A 24,236-nucleotide genomic window follows, 5' to 3' on the forward strand; every position below is an offset into this window, starting at 1 on the left:
CTATCAAAATTACTTCAAAAGTCTTTTATAAGTTTTATAATGAAGACAACACATGATGTAAGTGTCTATATTAGCTATACAAGCCTACTATCAAAATGACTTTAAAAGTCTTATATAAGTCTTAGAATGAAGACAACACATGATGCAAGTGTCTATATTAGCTATACAAGCCTACTATCAAAATGACTTTAAAAGTCTTTTATAAGTCTTACAATGAAGACAACACATGATGCAAGTGTCTATATTAGCTATACAAGCCTACTATCAAAATGACTTTAAAAGTCTTATATAAGTCTTAAAATGAAGACAACACATGATGTAAGTGTCTATATTAGCTATACAAGCCTACTATCAAAATGACTTTAAAAGTCTTATATAAGTCTTATAATGAAGACAACACATGATGCAAGTGTCTATATTAGCTATACAAGCCTACTATCAAAATAACTTCTAGAAATTACTGGCTCAGAATGTCCGAAGGTATAGATGTGTGTGTCCAAGTTAAAGGAAATGGCAGGCTGTCTTCTATAATGGATTCATTACAATCTTTACAAGTTGAGTAAAGTTTGCTGTGGTCTGGAACAACATGGCACACAGACAACTATGAGAGATGCAGCTAATATTACATACAGATAATGTAATGCACATTTACATTAAATACACAGAGGACTTTAGTGAAGGAAATTAAATGATCTCAAATATACCTACAAACGAGGCATAATGATGCAATATGTACATACAGCTAGCCTAATTAGCATGTTAGCATGGATTAGCACTGACGAAATGTGCCTGGTAAGCACTCCAGCAAATCAATACAATCAACAAAGCTCACCTTTGTGCATTCACGCACAGCATACAACGTTTGGTGGACAAAACGAGACAAAGGAGTGGCATAGAACACGTCTTTCCGTGGCAGCATCGCAGAAAGTTGTACATGTAAACAAACCACGGTGAGTTCAAGGATGGCTGAAATAAGTAGGACAAAACGGTGCTTGCCAAATACTCTCATCAGTGAAGCATGTTTAATATGAACAGTCGGATTTCTAACAATTAGGAAGGTTTGTGCCATGTTTGTTCTCCTACAGAAACCATATATTTTTCCATTTTCACACATCCCTGAAAGAGGTCCAGGGAGCCACTAGGCCGGCGCTATTCGGGTCTCGAGCCGCGGGTTGCTGACACAAACACCATTAACTGGTGTTAATGGAACCATTTACACTTTATAGGATTCCATTTTCTCCTCTCTGAGCTGCCACCTTAACGTGGTAGAGGAGTTTGCGTGTCCCAATGATCCTAGGAGCTATGTTGTCCGGGGGATTCCATGCCCCCTGGTAGGGTCTCCCAAGACAAACAGGTCCTAGGTGAGGGATCAGACAAAGAGCAGCTCGAAGACTTCTATGGAAATGCAAGAACCGAGACTCAGATTTCCCTCGCCCGGACGCGGGTCACCGGGGCCCCCCTCCGGAGCCAGGCCCGGAGTTGGGGCACGATGGCGAGCGCCTGGTGGCCGGGCCTGTCCCCATGGGGCCCGGCCGGGCACAGCCCGAAGAGGCAACGTGGGTCCCCCCTCCAATGGGCTCACCACCCATAGCAGGGGCCATAGAGGTCGGGTGCAATGTGAGCTGGGCGGTAGCCGAAGGCAGGGCACTTGGCGGTCCGATCCTCGGCTACAGAAGCTAGCTCTTGGGACGTGGAACGTCACCTCGCTGGGGGGGAAGGAGCCTGAGCTAGTGCGCGAGGTAGAGAAGTTCCGGTTGGATATAGTCGGACTCACCTCGACGCACAGCAAGGGCTCTGGAACCAGTTCTCTCGAGAGGGGCTGGACTCTCTTCCACTCTGGCGTTGCCAGCAGTGAGAGGCGACGGGCTGGGGTGGCAATTCTTGTTGCCCCCCGGCTCAGAGCCTGCATGTTGGAGTTCAACCCGGTGGACGAGAGGGTAGCTTCCCTCCGCCTTCGGGTGGGGGGACGGGTCCTGACTGTTGTTTGCGCTTACGCGCCAAACAGCAGCTCAGAGTACCCACCCTTTTTGGATTCACTCGAGGGAGTACTTGAGAGTGCTCCCCCGGGTGATTCCCTCGTTCTACTGGGGGACTTCAACGCTCATATTGGCAACGACAGTGAAACCTGGAGAGGCGTGATTGGGAAGAATGGCCGCCCGGATCTGAACCCAAGTGGTGTTTTGTTATTGGACTTTTGTGCCCGTCACGGATTGTCCATAACGAACACCATGTTCAAGCATAAGGGTGTCCATATGTGCACTTGGCACCAGGACACCCTAGGCCGCAGTTCTATGATCGACTTTGTAGTTGTGTCATCGGATTTGCGGCCTCATGTTTTGGACACTCGGGTGAAGAGAGGGGTGGAGCTTTCTACCGATCACCACCTGGTGGTGAGTTGGCTGCGATGGTGGGGGAGGATGCCGGACAGACCTGGCAGGCCCAAACGCATTGTGAGGGTTTGCTGGGAACGTCTGGCAGAGTCTCCTGTCAGAGAGAGTTTCAATTCCCACCTCCGGAAGAACTTTGAACATGTCACGAGGGAGGTGCTGGACATTGAGTCCGAATGGACCATGTTCCGCACCTCTATTGTCGAGGCGGCTGATTGGAGCTGTGGCCGCAAGGTAGTTGGTGCCTGTCGTGGCGGTAATCCTAGAACCCGTTGGTGGACACCGGCGGTGAGGGATGCCGTCAAGCTGAAGAAGGAGTCCTATCGGGTTCTTTTGGCTCATGGGACTCCTGAGGCAGCGGACAGGTACCGACAGGCCAAGCGGTGTGCGGCTTCAGCGGTCGCGGAGGCAAAAACTCGGACATGGGAGGAGTTCGGGGAAGCCATGGAAAACGACTTCCGGACGGCTTCGAAGCGATTCTGGACCACCATCCGCCGCCTCAGGAAGGGGAAGCAGTGCACTACCAACACCGTGTATGGTGCGGATGGTGTTCTGCTGACCTCGACTGCGGAAGTTGTGGATCGGTGGAGGGAATACTTCGAAGGCCTCCTCAATCCCACCAACACGTCTTCCTATGAGGAAGCAGTGCCTGGGGAATCTGTGGTGGGCTCTCCTATTTCTGGGGCTGAGGTTGCTGAGGTAGTTAAAAAGCTCCTCGGTGGCAAGGCCCCGGGGGTGGATGAGATCCGCCCGGAGTTCCTTAAGGCTCTGGATGCTGTAGGGCTGTCTTGGTTGACAAGACTCTGCAGCATCGCGTGGACATCGGGGGCAGTACCTCTGGATTGGCAGACCGGGGTGGTGGTTCCTCTCTTTAAAAAGGGGAACCGGAGGGTGTGTTCTAACTATCGTGGGATCACACTCCTCAGCCTTCCCGGTAAGGTCTATTCAGGTGTACTGGAGAGGAGGCTACGCCGGATAGTCGAACCTCGGATTCAGGAGGAACAGTGTGGTTTTCGTCCTGGTCGTGGAACTGTGGACCAGCTCTATACTCTCGGCAGGGTCCTTGAGGGTGCATGGGAGTTTGCCCAACCAGTCTATATGTGCTTTGTGGACTTGGAGAAGGCATTCGACCGTGTCCCTCGGGAAGTCCTGTGGGGAGTGCTCAGAGAGTATGGGGTTTCGGACTGTCTGATTGTGGTGGTCCGCTCCCTGTATGATCAGTGTCAGAGCTTGGTTCGCATTGCCGGCAGTAAGTCGGACACGTTTCCGGTGAGGGTTGGACTCCGCCAAGGCTGCCCTTTGTCACAGATTCTGTTCATAACTTTTATGGACAGAATTTCTAGGCGCAGTCAAGGCGTTGAGGGGATCCGGTTTGGTGGCTGCAGGATTAGGTCTCTGCTTTTTGCAGATGATTTGGTCCTGATGGCTTCATCTGGCCAGGATCTTCAGCTTTCACTGGATTGGTTCGCAGCTGAGTGTGAAGCGACTGGGATGAGAATCAGCACCTCCAAGTCCGAGTCCATGGTTCTCGCCCGGAAAAGGGTGGAGTGCCATCTCCCGGTTGGGGAGGAGATCTTGCCCCAAGTGGAGGAGTTCAAGTACCTCGGAGTCTTGTTCACGAGTGAGGGAAGAGTGGATCGTGAGATCGACAGGCGGATCGGTGCGGCGTCTTCAGTAATGCGGACGCTGTATCGATCCGTTGTGGTGAAGAAGGAGCTGAGCCAGAAGGCAAAGCTCTCAATTTACCGGTCGATCTACGTTCCCATCCTCACCTCTCACCTATGGTCATGAGCTTTGGGTTATGACCGAAAGGACAAGATCACGGGTACAAGCGGCCGAAATGAGTTTCCTCCGCCGGGTGGCGGGGCTCTCCCTTAGAGATAGGGTGAGAAGCTCTGTCATCCGGGGGGAGCTTAAAGTAAAGCCGCTGCTCCTCCACATCGAGAGGAGCCAGATGAGGTGGTTCGGGCATCTGGTCAGGATGCCACCCGAGCGCCTCCCTAAGGAGGTGTTTAGGGCATGTCCGACCGGTAGGAGGCCACGAGGAAGACCCAGGACACGTTGGGAAGACTATGTCTCCCGGCTGGCCTGGGAACGCCTCGGGATCCCCCGGGAGGAGCTGGACGAAGTGGCTGGGGAGAGGGAAGTCTGGGCTTCCCTGCTTAGGCTGCTGCCCCCGCGACCCGACCTCGGATAAGCGGAAGAAGATGGATGGATGGATGGAGGATTCCATTTTACAGACTATTTGTGATTTTCACGACAGTATGGGGAAAAGCGTTTCCCTTTTCAGCTCAATAGTTCCGCTAGTTATAGGTAGCTAACAGTACAATTAGCTACTGATAGCTAACAGTATTGTTAGCTCGCAGTCTAACTTGCTACATATGGTTAGCAGTAGAACTAGCAACTGATAGCTAACAGTTCAGCTAGCTATTTCTAGCTTACAGTTTATGTTAACAGTTTTATACTATTGGGGTTTTACAGGCGGAACAACGCCGGCCCAGTGGGAGGACATCACCGGAACCACCCCGCTAACGTTTATCAATGATCACGTGTCCTTCACCACCAACGTCTCTGCCAGGTAACATAACTTCTCCATTGGATATTTTCCGAAACACCCGACCTTGTTTATCTCCCAGGTTCTGGCTCATTGACTGTCGGCAAGCGCAAGAGTCGGTAAGTTTCTCGTCACAAGTGTACCGCGAGATCATCTGCGTGCCCTACATGGCCAAGTTCCTGGTCTTCGCCAAAACCCACGACCCCATCGAGGCTCACCTGCGCTGCTTCTGCATGACGGACGACAAAGTGGACAAGACCCTGGAGCAGCAAGAGAACTTCACCCAGGTGGCCTGCAGTCGCGATGTGGAGGTGAGGGGAAAAAGTGGATTATTAACTTAGAATTTCATGGCTGCAACACGTGCCAAAGTAGTTGGGAAAGGGCATGTTCACTACTGTGTTACATGGCCTTTCCTTTTAACAACACTCAGTAAACGTTTGGGAACTGAGGAGACACATTTTTTAAGCTTCTCAGGTGGAATTCTTTCCCATTCTTGCTTGATGTACAGCTTAAGTTGTTCAACAGTCCGGGGGTCTCCGTTGTGGTATTGTAGGCTTCATAATGCGCCACACATTTTCAATGGGAGACACGTCTGGACTACAGGCAGGCCAGTCTAGTACACGCACTCTTTTACTCTGAAGTCACGTTGATGTAACACGTGGCTTGGCATTGTCTTGCTGAAATAAGCAGGGGCGTCCATGGTAACGTTGCTTGGATGGCAACATATGTTGCTCCAAAACCTGTATGTACCTTTCAGCATTAATGGCGCCTTCACAGATGTGTAAGTTACCCATGTCTTGGGCACTAGTACACCCCCATACCATCACACATGCTGGCTTTTCAACTTTGCGCCTATAAAAATCCGGATGGTTCTTTTCCTCTTTGGTTCGGAGGACACGACGTCCACAGTTTCCAAAAACAATTTGAAATGTGGACTCGTCAGACCACAGAACACTTTTCCACTTTGTATCAGTCCATCTTAGATGAGCTCAGGCCCAGCAAAGCCGACAGCGTTTCTGGGTGTTGTTGATAAACGGTTTTCGCCTTGCATAGGAGAGTTTTAACTTGCACTTACAGATGTAGCGACCAACTGTAGTTACTGACAGTGGGTTTCTGAAGTGTTCCTGAGCCCAGGTGGTGATATCCTTTACACACTGATGTCGCTTGTTGATGCAGTACAGCCTGAGGGATCGAAGGTCACGGGCTTAGCTGCTTACATGCAGTGATTTCTCCAGATTCTCTGAACCCTTTGATGATATTACGGACCGTAGATGGTGAAATCCCTAAATTCCTTGCAATAGCTGGTTGAGAAAGGTTTTTCTTAAACTGTTCAACAATTTGCTCACGCATTTGTTGACAAAGTGGTGACCCTCGCCCCATCCTTGTTTGTGAATGACTGAGCATTTCATGGAATCTACTTTTATACCCAATCATGGCACCCACCTGTTCCCAATTTGCCTGTTCACCTGTGGGATGTTCCAAATAAGTGTTTGATGAGCATTCCTCAACTTTATCAGTATTTATTGCCACCTTTCCCAACTTCTTTGTCACGTGTTGCTGGCATCAAATTCTAAAGTTAATGAATATTTGCAAAAAAAAATGTTTTATCAGTTTGAACATCAAATATGTTGTCTTTGTAGCATATTCAACTGAATAATTGCAAATCATTGTATTCCGTTTATATTTACATCTAACACAATTTCCCAACTCATATGGAAACGGGGTTTGTATTATCGGAAATCATCGGTTTCGGTTTCAAAAAGTAAAATGTATGACTTTTTAAAACGCCGCTGTACGGAGTGGTACACGGACGTAGGGAGAAGTACAGACAGCCAATAAACCTTAAAGGCACTGCCCTTGCGTGCCGGCCCAATCACATAATATCTACAGCTTTTCACACACACAAGTGAATGAAACGCATACTTGGTCAACAGCCATACAGGTCACACTGAGGGTGGCCATATAAACAACTTTAACACTGTTACAAATATGCGCCACACCGTGAACCCACACCAAACAAGAATGACAAATGCATTTCGGGAGAACATCCGCACCGTAACACAACATAAACACAACAGAACAAATACCCAGAACCCCTTGCAGCACTAACTCTTCCGGGACGCTACAATATACACCCCCCCGCTACCCCCTACCCCTCCAACCCCGCCCACCTCAACCATGCTCTCTCAGGGAGAGCATGTCCCAAATTCCAAGCTGCTGTTTTGAGGCATGTTAAAAAAAAATAATGCACTTTGTGACTTCAATAATAAATATGGCAGTGCCATGTTGGCACTTTTTTCCATAACTTGAGTTGATTTATTTTGGAAAACCTTGTTACATTGTTTAATGCATCCAGCGGGGGGCATCACAACAAAATTAGGCATAATAATGTGTTAATTCCACGACTGTATATATCGATATCGGTTGATATCGGAATCGGTAATTAAGAGTTGGACAATATCGGAATAAAAAAAAAAGCCATTATCGGACATCTCTACCTGTATTATTATTTTTAAGAAAAATTTAGGTTTTAGAGGGAGAAACTAAATCTACAAACTAAATTGCTCTTCAACATGGTTTGCCAACTGAAACATTCCTATAGTGAAACAGAGTTCTCCATAAGAATCAATGTAAACATGAATGATTGATTCGAGGCCTCGACCAAAGTCTCTGTTTTAATAAAAAAACTGTACAATTTGTAGGCACTATGATGTATGTACTGTTTGTGTGTGTGTGTGTGTGTATACACTATATTTCCAAAAGTATTTGGCCACCCATCCAAATAATCAGAATCAGGTGTCCTAATCACTTGGCCCGGCCACAGGTGTATATAATCAAGCACTTAGGCATGGAGACTGTTTCTACAAACATTTGTGAAAGAATGGGCCACTCTCAGTGATTTCCAGCGTGGAGCTGTGCCACCTGTGCAACAAATCCAGTCGTGAAATTTCCTCGCTCCTAAATATTCCAAAGTCAACTGTCGGCTTTATTAGAAGAAAATGGAAGAGTTTGGGAACTCACCCACCAAGTGGTAGGCTACATAAAGTGACAGAGAGGGGTCAGTGGATACTGAAGCGCATAGTGCAAAGACTTTCTGCACAGTCGGTTGCTACAGATCTCCAAACTTCATGTGACCTTCCAATTAGCCCACGTACAGTACGCAGAGAGCTTCATGGAATGAGTTTCCATGGCCGAGCAGCTGCATCTAAGCCATACATCACCAAGTCCAATGCAAAGTGTTGGATGCAGTGGTGTAAAGCATGTCGCCACTGGAGTCTAGAGCAGTGGAGATGCCTTCTCTGGAGTGATGAATCACGCTTTTCCATCTGGCAATCTGATGGACCAGTCTGGGTTTGGAGGTTGCCAGGAGAACGCTACATTTCGGACTGCATTGTGCCGAGTGTGAAATTTGGTGGAGGAGGATTTATGGTGTGGGGTTGTTTTTCAGGAGTTGGGCTTGGCCCCTTAGTTCCAGTGAAAGGAACTTTGAATGCTCCAGGGTACCAAAACATTTTGGACAATTCCATGCTCCCAACCTTGTGGGAACAGTTTAAAGCGGGCCCCTTCCTCTTCCAACATGACTGTTCACCAGTGCACAAAGCAAGGTCCATAAAGACATGAATGACAGAGTCAGATGTGGATGAACTTGACTGGCCTGCACAGAGTCCTGACCTGAACCCAATAGAACACCTTTGGGATGAATTAGAACGGAGACTAAGAGCCAGGCCTTCTCGACCAACATCAGTGTGTGACCTCACCAATGCGCCTTTGGAGGGTCACCACTTTGTGAACAAATGCGTGAGTAAATTGTCGAACAGTTTTAGAACACCATATCTCAGCGAGTTATTGCAAGGAATTTAGGAATTTCACCATCTACGGTCCGTAATATCAAAAAGTTCAGATAATCTGGAGAAACCACTGCACGTAAGCAATGATATTACGGACCTTCGATCTCTCAGGCGGTACCGCATCAAAAAGCGACATCAGTGTGTAAAGGATATCACCACACGGGCTCAGGAACACTTCAGAAAACCACTGTCAGTAACTACATTTGATCGCGACATCTGTAAGTGCAAGTTAAAACTCTAATATGCAAAGCGAAAGCCATTTATCAACAACACCCAGAAACGCCGCCGGCTTTGCTGGGCCCGAGCTCATCTAAGATGGACTGATACAAAGTGGAAAAGTGTTCTGTGGTCTGACGAGTCCACAGAACCAAATGATCATTCTAAGTTAAAACAAAAAAATTAAGTATCTCAGTTCGAACATTAAATATCTCGTCTTTGCAGTCCATTCAATGGAATATAGGTTGAAAATAATTTGCAAATCATTGTATTCTGTTTTTATTTACAATTTAAACAACGTGCCAACTTCACTGGTTTTGTGTTTTGTACATTGTGTACCGTTTATTAGCATTAGTTTGGCAATAAAAGTTAAAAATAGCGTTGGACTTTGTGTGACTTCTTCTGGAATATACAATGCATTATCAATCCATCCATTTTCTACCGCTTGTTCCGTTCGGGGTCGCGGGGGGTGCTGGAGCCTATCTCAGCTACAATCGGGCGGAAGGTGGGGTACTCCCTGGACAAGTCGCCACCTCATCAAAGGGCCAACACAGATAGACGGACAACATTCACACACTAGGGCCAATTTAGTGTTGCCAATCAACCTATCCCCAGGTGCATGTCTTTGGAGGTGGGAGGAAGCCGGAGTAACCGGAGAGAACCCACGCAGTCACGGGGAGGACATGCAAACTCCACACAGAAAGATCCCGAGCCCAGGATCGAACCCAGGACCTTCGTATTGTGATGCGCAAGCACCCAACCCCTGTTTCACCGTGCTGCCCACAATACATTATGTTACCTGAATTAGTAAAAATCCCTTATTTTAAAAGTGTGGCGATGCGCCACATTCAGTTACATTAAAGGCCTACTGAAATGCGATTTTCTAATTTAAACGGGGATAGCAGGTCCATTCTATGTGTCATACTTGATCATTTCGCGATATTGCTATATTTTTGCTGAAAGGATTTAGTAGAGAGCATCGACGATAAAGTTCGCAACATTTGGTCGCTGATAAAAAAGCCTTGCCTGTACCGGAAGTAGCAGACGAGTAGCGTGACGTCACAGGTTGTGGAGCTCCTCACATCTGCACATTGTTTACAATCATGGCCACCAGCAGCGAGAGCGGTTCGGACCGAGAAAGCGTCGATTTCCCCATTAATTTGAGCGAGGATGAAAGATTTGTGGATGAGGAAAGTGAGAGTGAAGGACTAGAGGGCAGTGGGAGCGATTCAGATAGGGAAGATGCTGTGAGAGGCGGGTGGGACCTGATATTCAGCTGGGAATGACTAAAACAGTAAATAAACACAAGACATATATATACTCTATTAGCCACAACAAAACCAGGCTTATATTTAATATGCCAAAAATTAATCCCGCATAACAAACACCTCCCCCCTCCCGTCCATATAACCCGCCAATACAACTCAAACACCTGCACAACACACTCAATCCCACAGCCCAAAGTACCGTTCACCTCCCCAAAGTTCATACAGCGGATATATTTCCCCAAAGTCCCCAAAGTTAGGTACGTGACATGCACATAGCGGCACGCACGTACGGGCAAGCGATCAAATGTTTGGAAGCCGCAGCTGCATGCGTACTCACGGTACCGCGTCTGCGCATCCAACTCAAAGTCCTCCTGGTAAGAGTCTCTGTTGTCCGAGTTCTCCACTGGCCAATGGTAAAGCTTGACTGTCATCTTCCGGGAATGTAAACAATGAAACACCGGCTGTGTTATCCGGCACGCCAGTCAGGGGGTGCATTCTACGGCGGGGGTGCGTTATCCGGCACAACACCTGCCGCAATACACCGCTTCCCACCTACAGCTTTCTTCTTTGCTGTCTCCATTGTTCATTGAACAAATTGCAAAAGATTCCCCAACACAGATGTCCAGAATACTGTGGAATTTTGCGATGAAAACAGACGACTTAATAGCTGGCCACCATGCTGTCCCAAAATGTCCTCTACAATCCGTGACGTCACGTGCCGGCGTCATCATACCGAGACGTTTTCAGCAGGATATTTCGCGCGAAATTTAAAATTGCACTTTAGTAAGCTAACCCGGCCGTATTGGCATGTGTTGCAATGTTAAGATTTCATCATTGATATATAAACTATCAGACTGCGTGGTCGGTAGTAGTGGGTTTCAGTAGGACTTTAAGGGGAAACCCTATATATGTATAGTTGTTTATAGGTCAGGTTTGTCACTGTGTACCTTTTTAATTCATAGTTATTGCATGCTGTGTATTAAATAACTAATAATTTCCACTTCCAAACAGCCAAACTTACACCGGTTAGCTGAGGTAGTAATGTACTGAATACTTTTTCTCTTTTTGTTTTTGTTTGTAGGTTTTGGAAGGAAAGCCCATCTATGCAGACTGCTACGGAAACCTGGTTCCTCTCATCAAAAGTGGCCAGCATCACGTCTTTAGCTTTTTCGCCTTTAAAGAGAACCGACTAACTCTGTTCATCAAAGTAAGCCGATTTATTAAATACACTCATTGCCAATGCAGTATGAGTTACTGACTTGCTGGTGGGTTTTTTTTTTTTTTTTTCAGATCAGGGACGACACTCAGGAGCTCTGTGGGCGCTTGTGTTTTATGAAGGAACCTCGCACTTACCGCTCACCTGGACAAAACGCCATATGCAACCTTAATATTACGCTGCCATCATATAGTAAGGTGAGGATACTGCAATTATGTAATGATATGCTCTTTAAAATATGTTCAAAAATACAATTAAATAAGCAAAAATAGTGATCCTTTGAAGATAAGCAAACAACACAAATTTGTAAATAAAACTACGAAGGAGCAAATAAAATAAATAAATTCTATAAAATAAATAAAGAGGCTCAAGTCAAAAGAAATGCCATTGAATGAATGAATCATGCTGCTCAATATTTAAAAATGTAATTGAGAAAAAAATGCTATTCAGTAAATAAAAAGAGGATTATTTTCTGAATTATAAATGTTACAATGTTGAATATAAAGCTTCACATCATAAGGTTCATGCACTCGGGTTTGAGCGTGTTTGGATGCTTCTAAAACAGACCTGGGCAAATTAAGGTCCAGGAGTCGAATGCGGCCCGTTAAACTTTTCAATCTGGCCCGCCGGATATTCCCAAATAATTTTTTTAGATTTTTAAGATGGAAACTGTTGCCGCCATTGTGAAGTGCGGTGATGTTTTCAAATCACCGTAAGTCTTGAACTATACAAATTACGTCAATGGTTGGAATCTGCACTTTTGCATGATGTACTAGTTACTATGGTAATCTAATTAGTTACTATGTGTCAGGTTCAAACACTGATGACATCTATTAAACAAGACAAGAAGCAAGGAATTAAACAGAGACAGATTTAAATTTGGCTCAATTGAGGAGAAACGTCTGGGCTGTACTCTTGTACAGTCTCCACCACGCTCTGACGAAAGATTGTACGCCTCCTCTTTTATTTGGACTTTCCCTGATTGCATGGCAACAGCTGTTTCTAAGGGGTGGGGGTCGTAAACAGCCATCGCCCTTATCACAAAACAGTTCAAAGAAAAGGTCATAAACAGTTCAAAGAAAAGGTCATAAAACAGTTCAAAGAAGAGGTGCCTGGAGCTTGGGCAAGTCCTGCTTTCTCTCCGCTTTGTAGATCTCTGGTCAAGACAAATTCTTTCTGTGGATTAAAATACATCAAAGATACGGAACACTTTCATGTTGCTTCCCATCCTACACAGAGGAGTTTTACAAGTCTTCTTCTTGGTAGGATCAAAGACAGCTTTTGTCTTCTCGCCGGGAACTCATGGCAACACAAAGTTTTGTGATAACTTAGATACAATTATTCTGACACTATGGTAACCTAAGTCACAGCAGCTCAGACGAGGCACCGAGCAGTGTGGGTGGGGAGCGTTTCCACAGAGTGTTTCCAGAGCGGCCGGCCTGAAATGCGGGTGTCAGGGACAGACACGGAAGGAGATTTTTACAAGAAAGTTCCAAAGCTTAGTAATATATCAGATTGTATTTGTTATTTTTTTTACCCTTCGCGTTCATATTTCGCTGTGTTTCTTGCATTTTTGTTGCGTTTCGCTTGATTGTAAAATATGTCAATGGAGAGGGGGTGTGACGTTCATATGTTGTCAATATTCAGTGTTTTATCGTTCATAGTTAATATTGTAAATCCCACATTCTTTATTTTCATGTACATTCTGGGTGTCTCATTCAGTAAAAAAAAAAAAAGAATTCCATTGAGTTTTTTAAGGCGGTCTGTCATAACGTTTGTAGCTTTCAATCAGACATTATTGTGAAGTTTTGTATTAGTGTTCCTAAAAATACAGACACATATTTTTCCAAAAATTTGACCCCCGAGTCAAAATAATTGAAAAAATATGCCACTAAATCTAAATGATTAAAAAAGATAATGGGATAAGAATTCCAAAATCAACGACCAAGTCATTAGATGAATTAAAATATGACACAATGAATCTCTCCAACCTCATTCAATGAAAATCTAATTGTATTGATATTTTGTGGCTTTGTTGTCATGTAATTGTGATATTTACTTTTTAGGATTTGCTGAAAAAAATGCACTTTTTGTCTTTGCTCTTCTTCCTGCTTGCCACTTTAAAAAAAGGATTTGGATTCTGATCAGGACGATGAGGTAAAAAAATACTGACTTTTTATTGCTGAAATAAAAAAATGTTTACATTTTTTTTTAATTTACTGATCCTTTTTCTTTATTTTTTCCAGACCAACCAAAAGCTGGAAAAATGTAAGCCATTATAACTAAAACCCAATTGTATTTTAATATTATGTTTTTATTTATTTATATTTACCAATCACACTATTTGCATGTGCATGGGCATCACCACATTCTGAGGTTATTTCAATGTCATGTGTTTTAAAAGAAAAAAATATTTACTTTGGAAAAAAAAGCATATTTAATCTTTACATTTTGAGGAAAAGGATGCTATTTAAAAAAAAAAAAAAACATGTTTATTTTGCATAATGCAGTAGATTTTTTTATTTTTTTTTACGAAAATACTTATTTTTACAGTACTGATTTCTTAAAAAATAAAAATTTTATTACAATTAATCTTAACAAGAAAATCTATTTTTTTACATTTAATCTTTGCAAAACAAATTGTTTGAAAAAAAAAATGTTATGCGATTAAATTTAAGACACATTTTGTTGAGAAAAATGTTTTTTTTTAAAGATTTAAAAAATCTCAAATATTATGAGAAACTATATTTCCGAAACAAATTTATTAAAGTATTGTTTTTTTACATATAACACATCTTTATTTAATAGTTTGTGAATAAGTAATTTATTTGGCACAGTACTAGTTAAACCAGTTGTATTTTTCTAAGACATTTTAAGATTTTAGTAAGTTGTAAGATTTTAGTAAGATTTTAATGTAAAAAGTATTTCGAAGACAAATTTTATCAGTTTTGAAAAATAAACCTTATTGAAGAAAAATGTATTAAAGTGAGTCAAAAGTCATATTATTGAGAAACAAGAATATTTTTGTATAGAACTGTTTTAAAAAAATGCTCACAAGAAACTAACAAGGTGTCTATATTTAAAAAAAAAAACTGTATATTTTGAGAAATAAATATACCAGGTTTAGAAGTGTAAACTTTTATTTCATCGATATTTTTGCAGTATTTCTCATAATCTTTCACTTTATTAATGTTGTAAGTATTTTTGTAAAACCTTCTCAGTATTGCACTGACCTCATTCTCAAATATGTCTCCTTTTTTATTTGAATTTTATATATTATTTTTACTCCTTACTTCTCCCGGGAAGATGAAACTGGGGCAGAGACGTCGGATATCCGGCGATCCGAGCCAAATCGAGAACGGGACCTTCTATCCGACGTGTCGGAGATGAAACAAGACTTGATGAAAATGACCGCCATTTTAACATCCTCAGATAAACCCTTAGAGGAAGCGTCCAGTCGAGAGAAGGAGGAGAAGGGTGACATTCCGAGTGGGGAACCATTAGAAATAACAAAGAATGACTTAGAGAACGTTAAAAAGGATCTGGAGAAAGTTGACCAAATACTCCGTAGTGGAATGTGTGACATGGTGGAGCCTAGTGATCTCAAAGAACACCTCCTGGATGTGCCAAAAAAACAGAAGGATACCCATGAGGGAGCCGCTAAATCAGTCACTCCAACTAAAGTCCAAAAGCCTCTACGGGTAGAAGTCAAGTCCCCACTGATTGAAGATACCCCCATTGGATCCATAAAAGACAAAGTAAAAGCCTTGCAACAAAAAGTAGAGATGGAGCAGAAAGGAAAAAGTGTCGGTGGCAGAGTTCAACCTTTGCCATCTTCTCCAAAAGTAAAAAAAAAAAACAAGTCTACAATAGGCGCTGTAAAAACGCCTGAAGCGGCAAAGGAGACTGTCTCGGTTAAGGAACTGATGCAAGTCTTTCAGAAAGACAGAGGAACCTCAAAGATGGAGTTGGATAAGCCTAGAACAAGACTGGAAGAAAGCAGAATTAGAAGGCCAGAAACCAGGATCTCTAAAGAGCTATCTCTGGATTCAAAACCTAAAACTACGGACAAAGCTGGTCGTGATGATGACAATGACAAATCAGACAGGGTCGCAGACTTGCAGGGTTCAGAAACACCACGCCTGAGTTTCGAGGCCAGCTACAAACATGAAGGTCTCACCACTCCCGGCACAAGTCCTGAAAATGTGTGTCTTTCTCCCAAAACTGAGCAAACCTCAGACCTGGAAAAGATTGCATTACCCGATGACCAACTGTCTCCTGAATCAACCCTCCTTGGTGAGTCCGCATCCAGGACTAAAAAAAGCATGTACGACGCCGCAGAGCAACTCAATTTTCCCCTAGCCTTGCCTTTAGCTTCCTTGGATGCTTTTAGATCCTTGGAGTTACCCTTAAAGCAAAGCTCAGATTCTCTCAGTCCGTTAGCCGATGAGTCTTTGACTATAAGTCACAGAGATTCCCTAGACGGTAGTCTTGTTACGGACTCATCCTCACGTAAGACCCCTGATTCTATTGAACCAAGCCCGACTGATGATTCCCCTCCTCGGGACTCCTTGGAGACGAGCCCTGTTGATCCGTCCTTCCAGAGTAATTCCCTAATCCAGCCCACGAATATTAAAGATACTTTACGTGATAGACTTTTCCAAAACCTTGCAGCTGATGAGGACAATGGCGAGCAGAGTTCCGGTAAGAATCCGCTTTCCCCTGATACCCCTAGTTATGAGGAGGTAAGTTATGAGCTAAATCCTAAACCTCTTTACCGCTCATGCCTGACTTTTCAAATCAAACCAGCAGCTGTCATCCAAGAAGAAGACACACCACACATAGATGTAGAATGTAAATTAGGGGAAAAGAGGCTCACAGAAGAGTTAAATCCTCCTGTTTCTGACCCTCTTATTAAAGCTCCTTCTTCTTTTTCGGCAGGTGTGCAAGACGAATTCCGCGCAGACCAAAACCAGTCGAAATCCCACATGAAAACCACACCAGAAACACGAGTAGATAGTCTAGCAAACAGAACTGACGAGCAAAAGGAGAACAGCTTACGGGATTCGAGAGAAAACCAAGGAGGCGATGGTCAAAGTAATGTGACAGATGAAGTCAAAGAAAGTGATATTAGTCAAGCAAGGGATGTATTCGAACCTGAGTTTTGTATCTATGATGATACAGAAGAGGCAGAAAATCCGAGAACCGAGTCCAAAGGTGTCACCGCGAAGGTAGAAGCGGCAGCCATATGGTCTAAGGGTAAAGACGCCCCTTTTGAAGCTGGTCTCAAAGAAAAAGAAGAGGAACTACTCAATCTAGTAGTGGGGGAAGAGAGTAGTCGGTCCCAGCAAGAAAGTCCTGCTACGACACCAGGTAAAACACCCACGGAGGAGAGCACGCCGACGAGCGAGCCCAACCCATTTTTCTTCCAGGAGGGGAAGCTTTTTGAGATGACTCGCAGTGGTGCTATTGATATGACCAAAAGGAGCCTAGAAGATGAGGTTGGCGGCGGTGGTTTTGCCTTTTTCCAGATCGACGAACAAGCGGTGGTAGAAAACATTGTGGCCTCTGCAAACTCGGAAGTTGGTCTCAATCTAAAACTGCAGGTCAACACCGAGGAGGGTGCCAACAAATCTGAAAAAACTCCACCGGTGTCATGTGAGGTTGATCAGACTGCATCTTGTAAATCAAAAATCCCTCAAATGGAGTTCGCTGCTTCGAGCAAACTTGCTACAGCTCTGGAAAATCCAAAATCATCCGACTTAGATTCTACGGATCAAATGATAATTAATGTAGACTTAGCAGACACCACCATTACAAGATCCATATACTCCGAGCAGGGTCAGGAATCATCGGATTCCTCCCCGGAAGAATCTAAATCTGTTATAGAGACCCCCAAATCCTCTCAAACCAAATCTGAACTCTCTCCTGTGTCAAAATCCAGAATCCCCATTAAAGCAAAGTCTTTCAAACCGGTTGAGCAAGACAAAAGTCTCAAGGGACCACCTCGAAGAAAGTCAGAAACAGGACAGGACGCAGGAGGACCTAAAATTAAGAACTTATCTGAGGGCGTCTCCACTAGACTGACTAGTAAAGCAGAGTCCAAATCCTTCCAGTCCAGATTGCCAGTCAAAGGTAAAAGTGTCCTGACTTCCTCCTCCAAGCTTCACCGTAAGAGGTCCGCCGAATTCTTCGACGAGATAACTGACGAGGCGGCCAAGGTCATAGAAAGGCTGGCGGAGACCAAGAAAGAACAAAAGGCACACGCCAGTGACGACAACTCAGAGGACGAGAGTGGTCTTATCGATCCGGCGGTAATGGACACCTTCTTAGTTAGGACACATCGGGAGGACCCCATTCAAGGTCAAGGTATTGCGAACTCTTTCCATTATATTTTCTGCTTGTGTGCACCGATTTATTTTCCGGTTTGCTGCACCGTAGTTTGACTGCGTTAATTCCGTGTACTCCATTGTATTCTTTTCTATGAAAACAGTCAATATATTTACACCCAAATAGACTTCTGAATCTTACACCCGCTAATTTCTATGCCGTTAGACTTCTTTTTTTTTGGTTGTCAAGTTTAATGGAGGATTTTCGTAATAGGATGACTGGAATTCCCTACTCAGCCATGGCCCAACCGGAAGTTCCAAATACATACATAGTGTGTTTGAGTCCATTAACGTAATTTTGTGGCTAAATTTAGTGAGCCTTGTATTGTAATAAAGTAATGTCTCTGGCGCCAAAATGTACGATAAACACAGCCTAGTGTGAGTGTCCCAATTCTGACTGATAGCGCATGCTAACTAGCTTGTGTAATGTTTCTAATAGATGCAACAGAGTGTCCAAAGCAAACGTTTTTTATGACAGCAGACCACTTGGGCTTCAGCTGGGCAGGTACAGTAAAGCACTGCAGTATAGCGACATCCATGACTTAAATTTGATTTGATGTATTTTTGCAATAGAGCTAGCGCGAGAACTGGGACTCAGCCAGGAAAAGATTGATTTGATACGGATCGAAAATCCTGACTCCTTGCAAGACCAAAGCTACGCACTTTTGAATCACTGGATGAAGGAAGAGGGTGCCACAGGTATGGTGACACCTGAAAGTCGGAATTCTACGAGACCTTTGTCTTTAAAAAATTGGGCTGTCAAATGGTTAAAATATTTAATCGGGATTAATCACATTTTGACAATATATAACTCGTAATTAATTGTGATTAATCTCAGATAGATATCGTGTTTTAACTTATCTTTTAGCTTAATTTTTTCGTTTCATTAAAGTGTATCTTTGACAGATAATTTTTTAAGTTTTAAATAACATCAACCTGGGACCGCACAATTAGTTTGCTTTCTGCAAATCAAACATAATGCTGTTTTTAACAGCTCAACACAAAATGGACAGAAACACTATTTAACTGACATTAAAAAAAATTACCTGCGGTTATGGGATGGATACCGAATTTGGTTGGTACTAACGAGTATCGATTCACATTAAATCAAACAGAGTCATATTTCGGTGGCAAGGCCCCGGGGGTGGATGAGATCCGCCCGGAGTTCCTTAAGGCTCTGGATGCTGTGGGGCTGTCTTGGTTGACAAGACTCTGCAGCATCGCGTTGACATCGGGGGCGCTACCTCTGGATTGACAGACCGGGGTGGTGGTTCCTCTCTTTAAGAAGGGGACCCAGAGGGTGTGTTCCAACTATCGTGGGATCACACTCCTCAACCTTCCCGGTAAGGTTTATTCAGGTGTACTGGAGAGGAGGCTACGCCGGATAGTCGAACCTCGGATTCAGGAGGAACAGTGTGGTTTTCGTCCTGGTCATGGAACTGTGGACCAGCTCTATACTCTCGGCAGGGTCCTTGAGGGTGCATGGGAGTTTGCCCAACCAGTCTACATGTGCTTTGTGGACTTGGAGAAGGCATTCGATCGTGTCCTTCGGGAAGTCCTGTGGAGAGTGCTCAGAGAGTATGGGGTATCGGACTGTCTGATTGTGGCGGTCCGCTCCCTGTACGATCAGTGTCAGAGCTTGGTACGCATTGCCGGCAGTAAGTCGGACACGTTTCCAGTGAGGGTTGGACTCCGCCAAAGCTGCCCTTTGTCACCGGTTCTGTTCATAACTTTTATGGACAGAATTTCTAGGTGCAGTCAAGGCATTGAGGGGATCCAGTTTGGTGGCTGCAGGATAAGGTCTCTGCTTTTTGCAGATGATGTGGTCCTGATGGCTTCATCTGGCCAGGATCTTCAGCTCTCCCTGAATCGGTTCACAACCGAGTGTGAAGCGACTGGGATGACAATCAGCACCTCCAAGTCCGAGTCCATGGTTCTCGCCCGGAAAAGGGTGGAAGGCCATCTACGGGTTGGGGAGGAGACCCTGCCCCAAGTGGAGGAGTTCAAGTATCTAGGAGTCTTGTTCACGAGTGAGGGAAGAGTGGAACATGAGATCGACAGGTGCGGCGTCTTCAGTAATGCGGACGCTGTATCGATCCGTTGTGGTGAAGAAGGAGCTGAGCCGGAAGGCAAAGCTCTCAATTTACCGGTCGATCTACTCTCCCATCCTCACCTATGGTCATGAGCTTTTGGTTATGACCGAAAGGACAAGATCACGGGTACAAGCGGCCGAAATGAGTTTCCTCCGCCGGGTGGCGGGGCTCTCCCTTAGAGATAGGGTGAGAAGCTCTGCCATTCGGGGGGAGCTCAAAGTAAAGCCGCTGCTCCTCCACATCGAGAGGAGCCAGATGAGGTGGTTCAGGCATCTGGTCAGGATGCCACCCGAACACCTCCCTAGGGAGGTGTTTACGGCACGTCCAACCGGTAGGAGGCCACGGGGAAGACCCAGGACACGTTGGGAAGACTATGTCTCCCGGCTGGCCTGGGAACGCCTCGGGATCCCCCGGGAAGAGCTGGACGAAGTGGCTGGGGAGAGGAAAGTCTGGGCTTCCCTGCTTAGGCTGCTGCCCCCACGACCCGACCTTGGATAAGCGGAAGAAGATGGATGGATGGATGGAGTCATATTTTGATACCTATGTTGCTCGTGACGTCAGAGTCTCCCTTCAGAAAGTGTTTAAATTCCCCCGTCCAGAAGAGCTTCGAACATGTTTTAAGGGAGGCGTCAGACATTGAATCCGAGTGGACCATGTTCCATTCCTCTATTGTTGAGGCGGCTGATCAGAGCTGTGGCCGGAATGTGGTTAGCGCCTATCGTAGCGGTTATCTCAGAAACTGTTGGTGGACACTAGCGGTGAGGGATGCCGTCAAGTTGAAGAAGGAGTCCTATCAGGTCAGCAGCTAACAGGTACTGACAGGCTTTCGCGATCACCAAGGCAAAAACTCAGACATGGGAGGGGTTCGGGGAAAGCCATGGATAAGGTCTGCCGGACGGCTTTCAAGGGATTCTGATCCACCATCTACCGTCTCAGCAAGGTTAGGAGTGCACTGTGAACAACATGTATGGTGGGGACTATGTCCTGTTGACCTCGACTGTTGTGAATCGGTGGAGGGAATACGTAAAAAACCTCAATCCTACCTACACATCTTCCTTTGAAGAAGCAGTCACCGGGGACTCTGTGGTGGGCTCTCCTATTTCTGGATATGAGGTCCCCAAGGTAGTTAAAAATCTCTTCGGTGGCAGGTGGATTTTATCTGCCAGACCTTTGTTAAGGCTTTGGATACTTTGTGGTTGTCTTGGTTGACAACATTGTGTGGACGTCAAGGCTGTGCCTTTGAATTGGCAGACCGGGGTGTTGGTTTCTCTCTTAAAGATGAGGACCGGAGGGTGTGTAATACTGGGAATCTCGCGGGGGGTGGGTTGGGGTGGTATTGTACATGTTGCACAAGACTAAAGTGGTATTGTACATAAATAACATATTTTTTGACTGTTCGACTTAGAAACCGCACTCATCAAGAGACTGACCGAGATCAACAGAATGGACATCGTCCAGCGGATCCAAACTATTACATGGTAAGTCCGATCCTGACACCATTTGTCACTAAATTCTGGATTTGAGACCAAGTCTATTTGGTTCGGTACCTTAGTCGCCTCGTAGCAAACTATCCACTTTTTGTGGCAAACTATATACCCCTTCTGCTTTTCTTTGCACAGCTCTGAACGAGGCGGAGTGTCCGAGGAATCCATGAACTCGAATCAAGCAAGCGGTGGTCAACAAGTGAGTCACTTGTTATAGTATTTGGTATGACTCGGCCGGGGTTTGAACTCACAACCTACCGATCTCAGGGCGGACGCTCTAACCACTAGGCCACTGAGTAGGATTAATTTATAAGAATGCAATATTTAAAATAAAAACAATTTAATATTAAGATATAAATTTTACTTCAAATGATTTCATAAATGTTAAGTCGTAATAAAGGTTATCTGGACCTGAGAGTTGTATTTGTTCCACGACAAAACATAAGCCCTGCAAATTGAAATGAAGTTAACAGGTCTTTTTAAAAAGAACACAACTATAAACAACTAGGAGTAGTTTTATGTCAGGCCTAGGCAATTGTTTTGCCTCGGGGGGGGGTCCAAATTTTGAGAAAAAAAATCTATTTTTAAGAACACTAATACAAAACCTCACAATAATGTTTGATTGAATACTAAAAACGTTATGACAGACCGCCCTAAAAAAACGTAATGTAATTAAAAAAAAATGTTACTGTATGAGACACCCAGAATGTACATGAAAATAAAAAATGTGGGATTTACAATATTAACTATGAAGGATAAAACACGGAATATTGACAACATATGAACGTCACACCCCCTCTCCATCGACATATTTTACAATCAATCGAAATGCAACAAAAATGCAACAAAAAGCAAAATATGAAAGTGAAGGGTACAAAAATAAACCCACCTACAATCTGATACATCACTAAACTTTAGAATTGTGTTGTCTGTTGTCTGTCCCTTGAACACCCGCATTTCAGGCTGGCTCTGGAAACACTCTGTGGAAACGCTCCCCACCCACACTGCTTGGTGCCTCGTCTGAGCTGTTGTGACTTACATTAATAGTAACTAATTAGATTACCATAGTGACTAATTAAATTACCATAGTGACTAATTAGATTACCATAGTAACTCGTACATCATGCAAAATCACAGATTCCAACCATTGAAATACTTTGTATAGTTCAAGACTTACGGTCATTTGAAAAGATCACTGCACATCATAATGACTGCTACACTTTCCATCTTAAAGATCTAAATAAATGATTTGGGAATGTCCGGCGGGCCAGATTGAAAAGCTTGACGAGCCGCATGTGGCCCCCGGGCCTTAATTTGCCAAGGTCTGCTTTATGTAATGGAGTGATGCACCTTTTCATCAGCATTTAACATGAGGAGAAGACCTTTGTAAGAGTCGGGTAACCATAGCAACTAGGAAATTTTTGTTTATGGTGCACACAAATGCCTTTTGAGTGACGGACCGTAGAGGTCTGAGTTGACAGCAAGAAATATGTTTGTGTAGCGACGGTCCGTTTCGAACTGAAACACGTCAACAGCTTCTCCATATTTTCATGGGTAAATGTTCGTCGTTTGGACGTTAGTGGTTGCATGCTGCGTGATGCCGACTGAGAGTGGTGGTCCGCTTCTTAGGGCAGGATTGTGTCGATCTCTGGTCTTGGGCTGTGGGAGAGACCGCCCGTTAGTGATGGGTCTGTCGCCAACGAGAGCCGGATTGGAGCCAGCTCTTGGACGGGAACGACGGGATCCGACTCGCAAACAAGAGAGCCGGCTCCCGATAGAAAGCTTTTGTTTAAAGTGTGAGAGTCCGGAAAGGCAGAGTGTACACTTTGTAAAATAAACATGTCATATCGATCAGGCTCGATCGTCAGAAAGAAAGAATCTTCTCCAAAACAGGGCAGGTCGTAACAGGAAGGAGGAACAGGATCATGAATTGATTAACGTGGACCCCGACTTAAACAAGTTGAAAAAGTTATTGGGGTGTTACCATTTAGTGGTCTATTGTACGGAATATGTACTGTACTGTGCAATCTACTCATAAAAGTTTCAATCAATCAATCAATCAGCCTCTCAAGCTGAGGCCGTTGGTTTTTTGAATGCCAATCTTTGTTAAAACCTCACCTGGATGCTGCTTTTTCTCTTTCTTTTGCACATTTTAAGTTATATTTTGTTGAGTGATGTTTAGTCGATGTTGTGTTATTTCACAAATTCAAATTGGTCTTTTTTATTTAAAGGGGAACATTATCACCAGACCTATGTAAGCGTCGATATATACCTTGATGTTGCAGAAAAAAGACCATATATTTTTTTAACCGATTTCCGAACTCTAAATGGGTGAATTTTGACGAATTAAACGCCTTTCTATTATTCGCTCTCGGAGCGATGACGTCACGTTGTGACGTCACATCGGGAAGAAATCCGCCATTTTCTCACTTTTGTCGGTGTGTTGTCGGAGGGTGTAACAACACGAACAGGGACGGATTCAAGTTGCACCAGTGGCCCAAAGATGCAAAAGTGGCAAGAAATTGGACGAAATTTGTTCAAAACACGAGGCTGTGGGGAAAGCCGACGAAATGGTCAGTCGTTTGTTCCGCACACTTTACCGACAAAAGCTATGCTACGACAGAGATGGCAAGAATGTGTGGATATCCTGCGACACTCAAAGCAGATGCATTTCCAACGATAAAGACCCTAGCTTCCCTGGCCTGCTGACATCAACTCCAAAACCGGACAGATCAGCTTTCAGGAAAAGAGAGCGGATGAGGGTTTGTCTACAGAATATAT

At 44.4% G+C, this 24,236-nt stretch overlaps 1 protein-coding gene across 9 annotated transcripts in view; it reads left to right on the forward strand.

Moving 5' to 3' along the window:
* The window catches only part of ank2b (ankyrin 2b, neuronal), a 176,339-nt gene that overhangs the window by 146,535 nt on the left and 5,568 nt on the right, over positions 1-24,236 (forward strand). For 6 of the 9 annotated variants that reach the window (XM_061961222.2, XM_061961226.1, XM_061961221.1 and 3 more), the window contains 11 exons: positions 4,869-4,965; positions 5,024-5,252; positions 11,355-11,480; positions 11,564-11,686; positions 13,620-13,646; positions 13,736-13,757; positions 14,796-17,858; positions 18,318-18,383; positions 18,452-18,577; positions 21,377-21,449; positions 21,591-21,654. In XM_061961222.2, coding sequence (XP_061817206.1) covers positions 4,869-4,965; positions 5,024-5,252; positions 11,355-11,480; positions 11,564-11,686; positions 13,620-13,646; positions 13,736-13,757; positions 14,796-17,858; positions 18,318-18,383; positions 18,452-18,577; positions 21,377-21,449; positions 21,591-21,654 — 4,016 coding nt within the window. The remainder of the gene's footprint in view (positions 1-4,868; positions 4,966-5,023; positions 5,253-11,354; positions 11,481-11,563; positions 11,687-13,619; positions 13,647-13,735; positions 13,758-14,795; positions 17,859-18,317; positions 18,384-18,451; positions 18,578-21,376; positions 21,450-21,590; positions 21,655-24,236) is intronic. The other 3 variants (XM_061961227.2, XM_061961228.2, XM_061961229.2) reach the window with 3 other exon arrangements.

The sequence above is a fragment of the Nerophis lumbriciformis genome, linkage group LG05 (assembly GCF_033978685.3).
Source record: "Nerophis lumbriciformis linkage group LG05, RoL_Nlum_v2.1, whole genome shotgun sequence".
NCBI classification, from domain to species: domain Eukaryota; kingdom Metazoa; phylum Chordata; class Actinopteri; order Syngnathiformes; family Syngnathidae; genus Nerophis; species Nerophis lumbriciformis.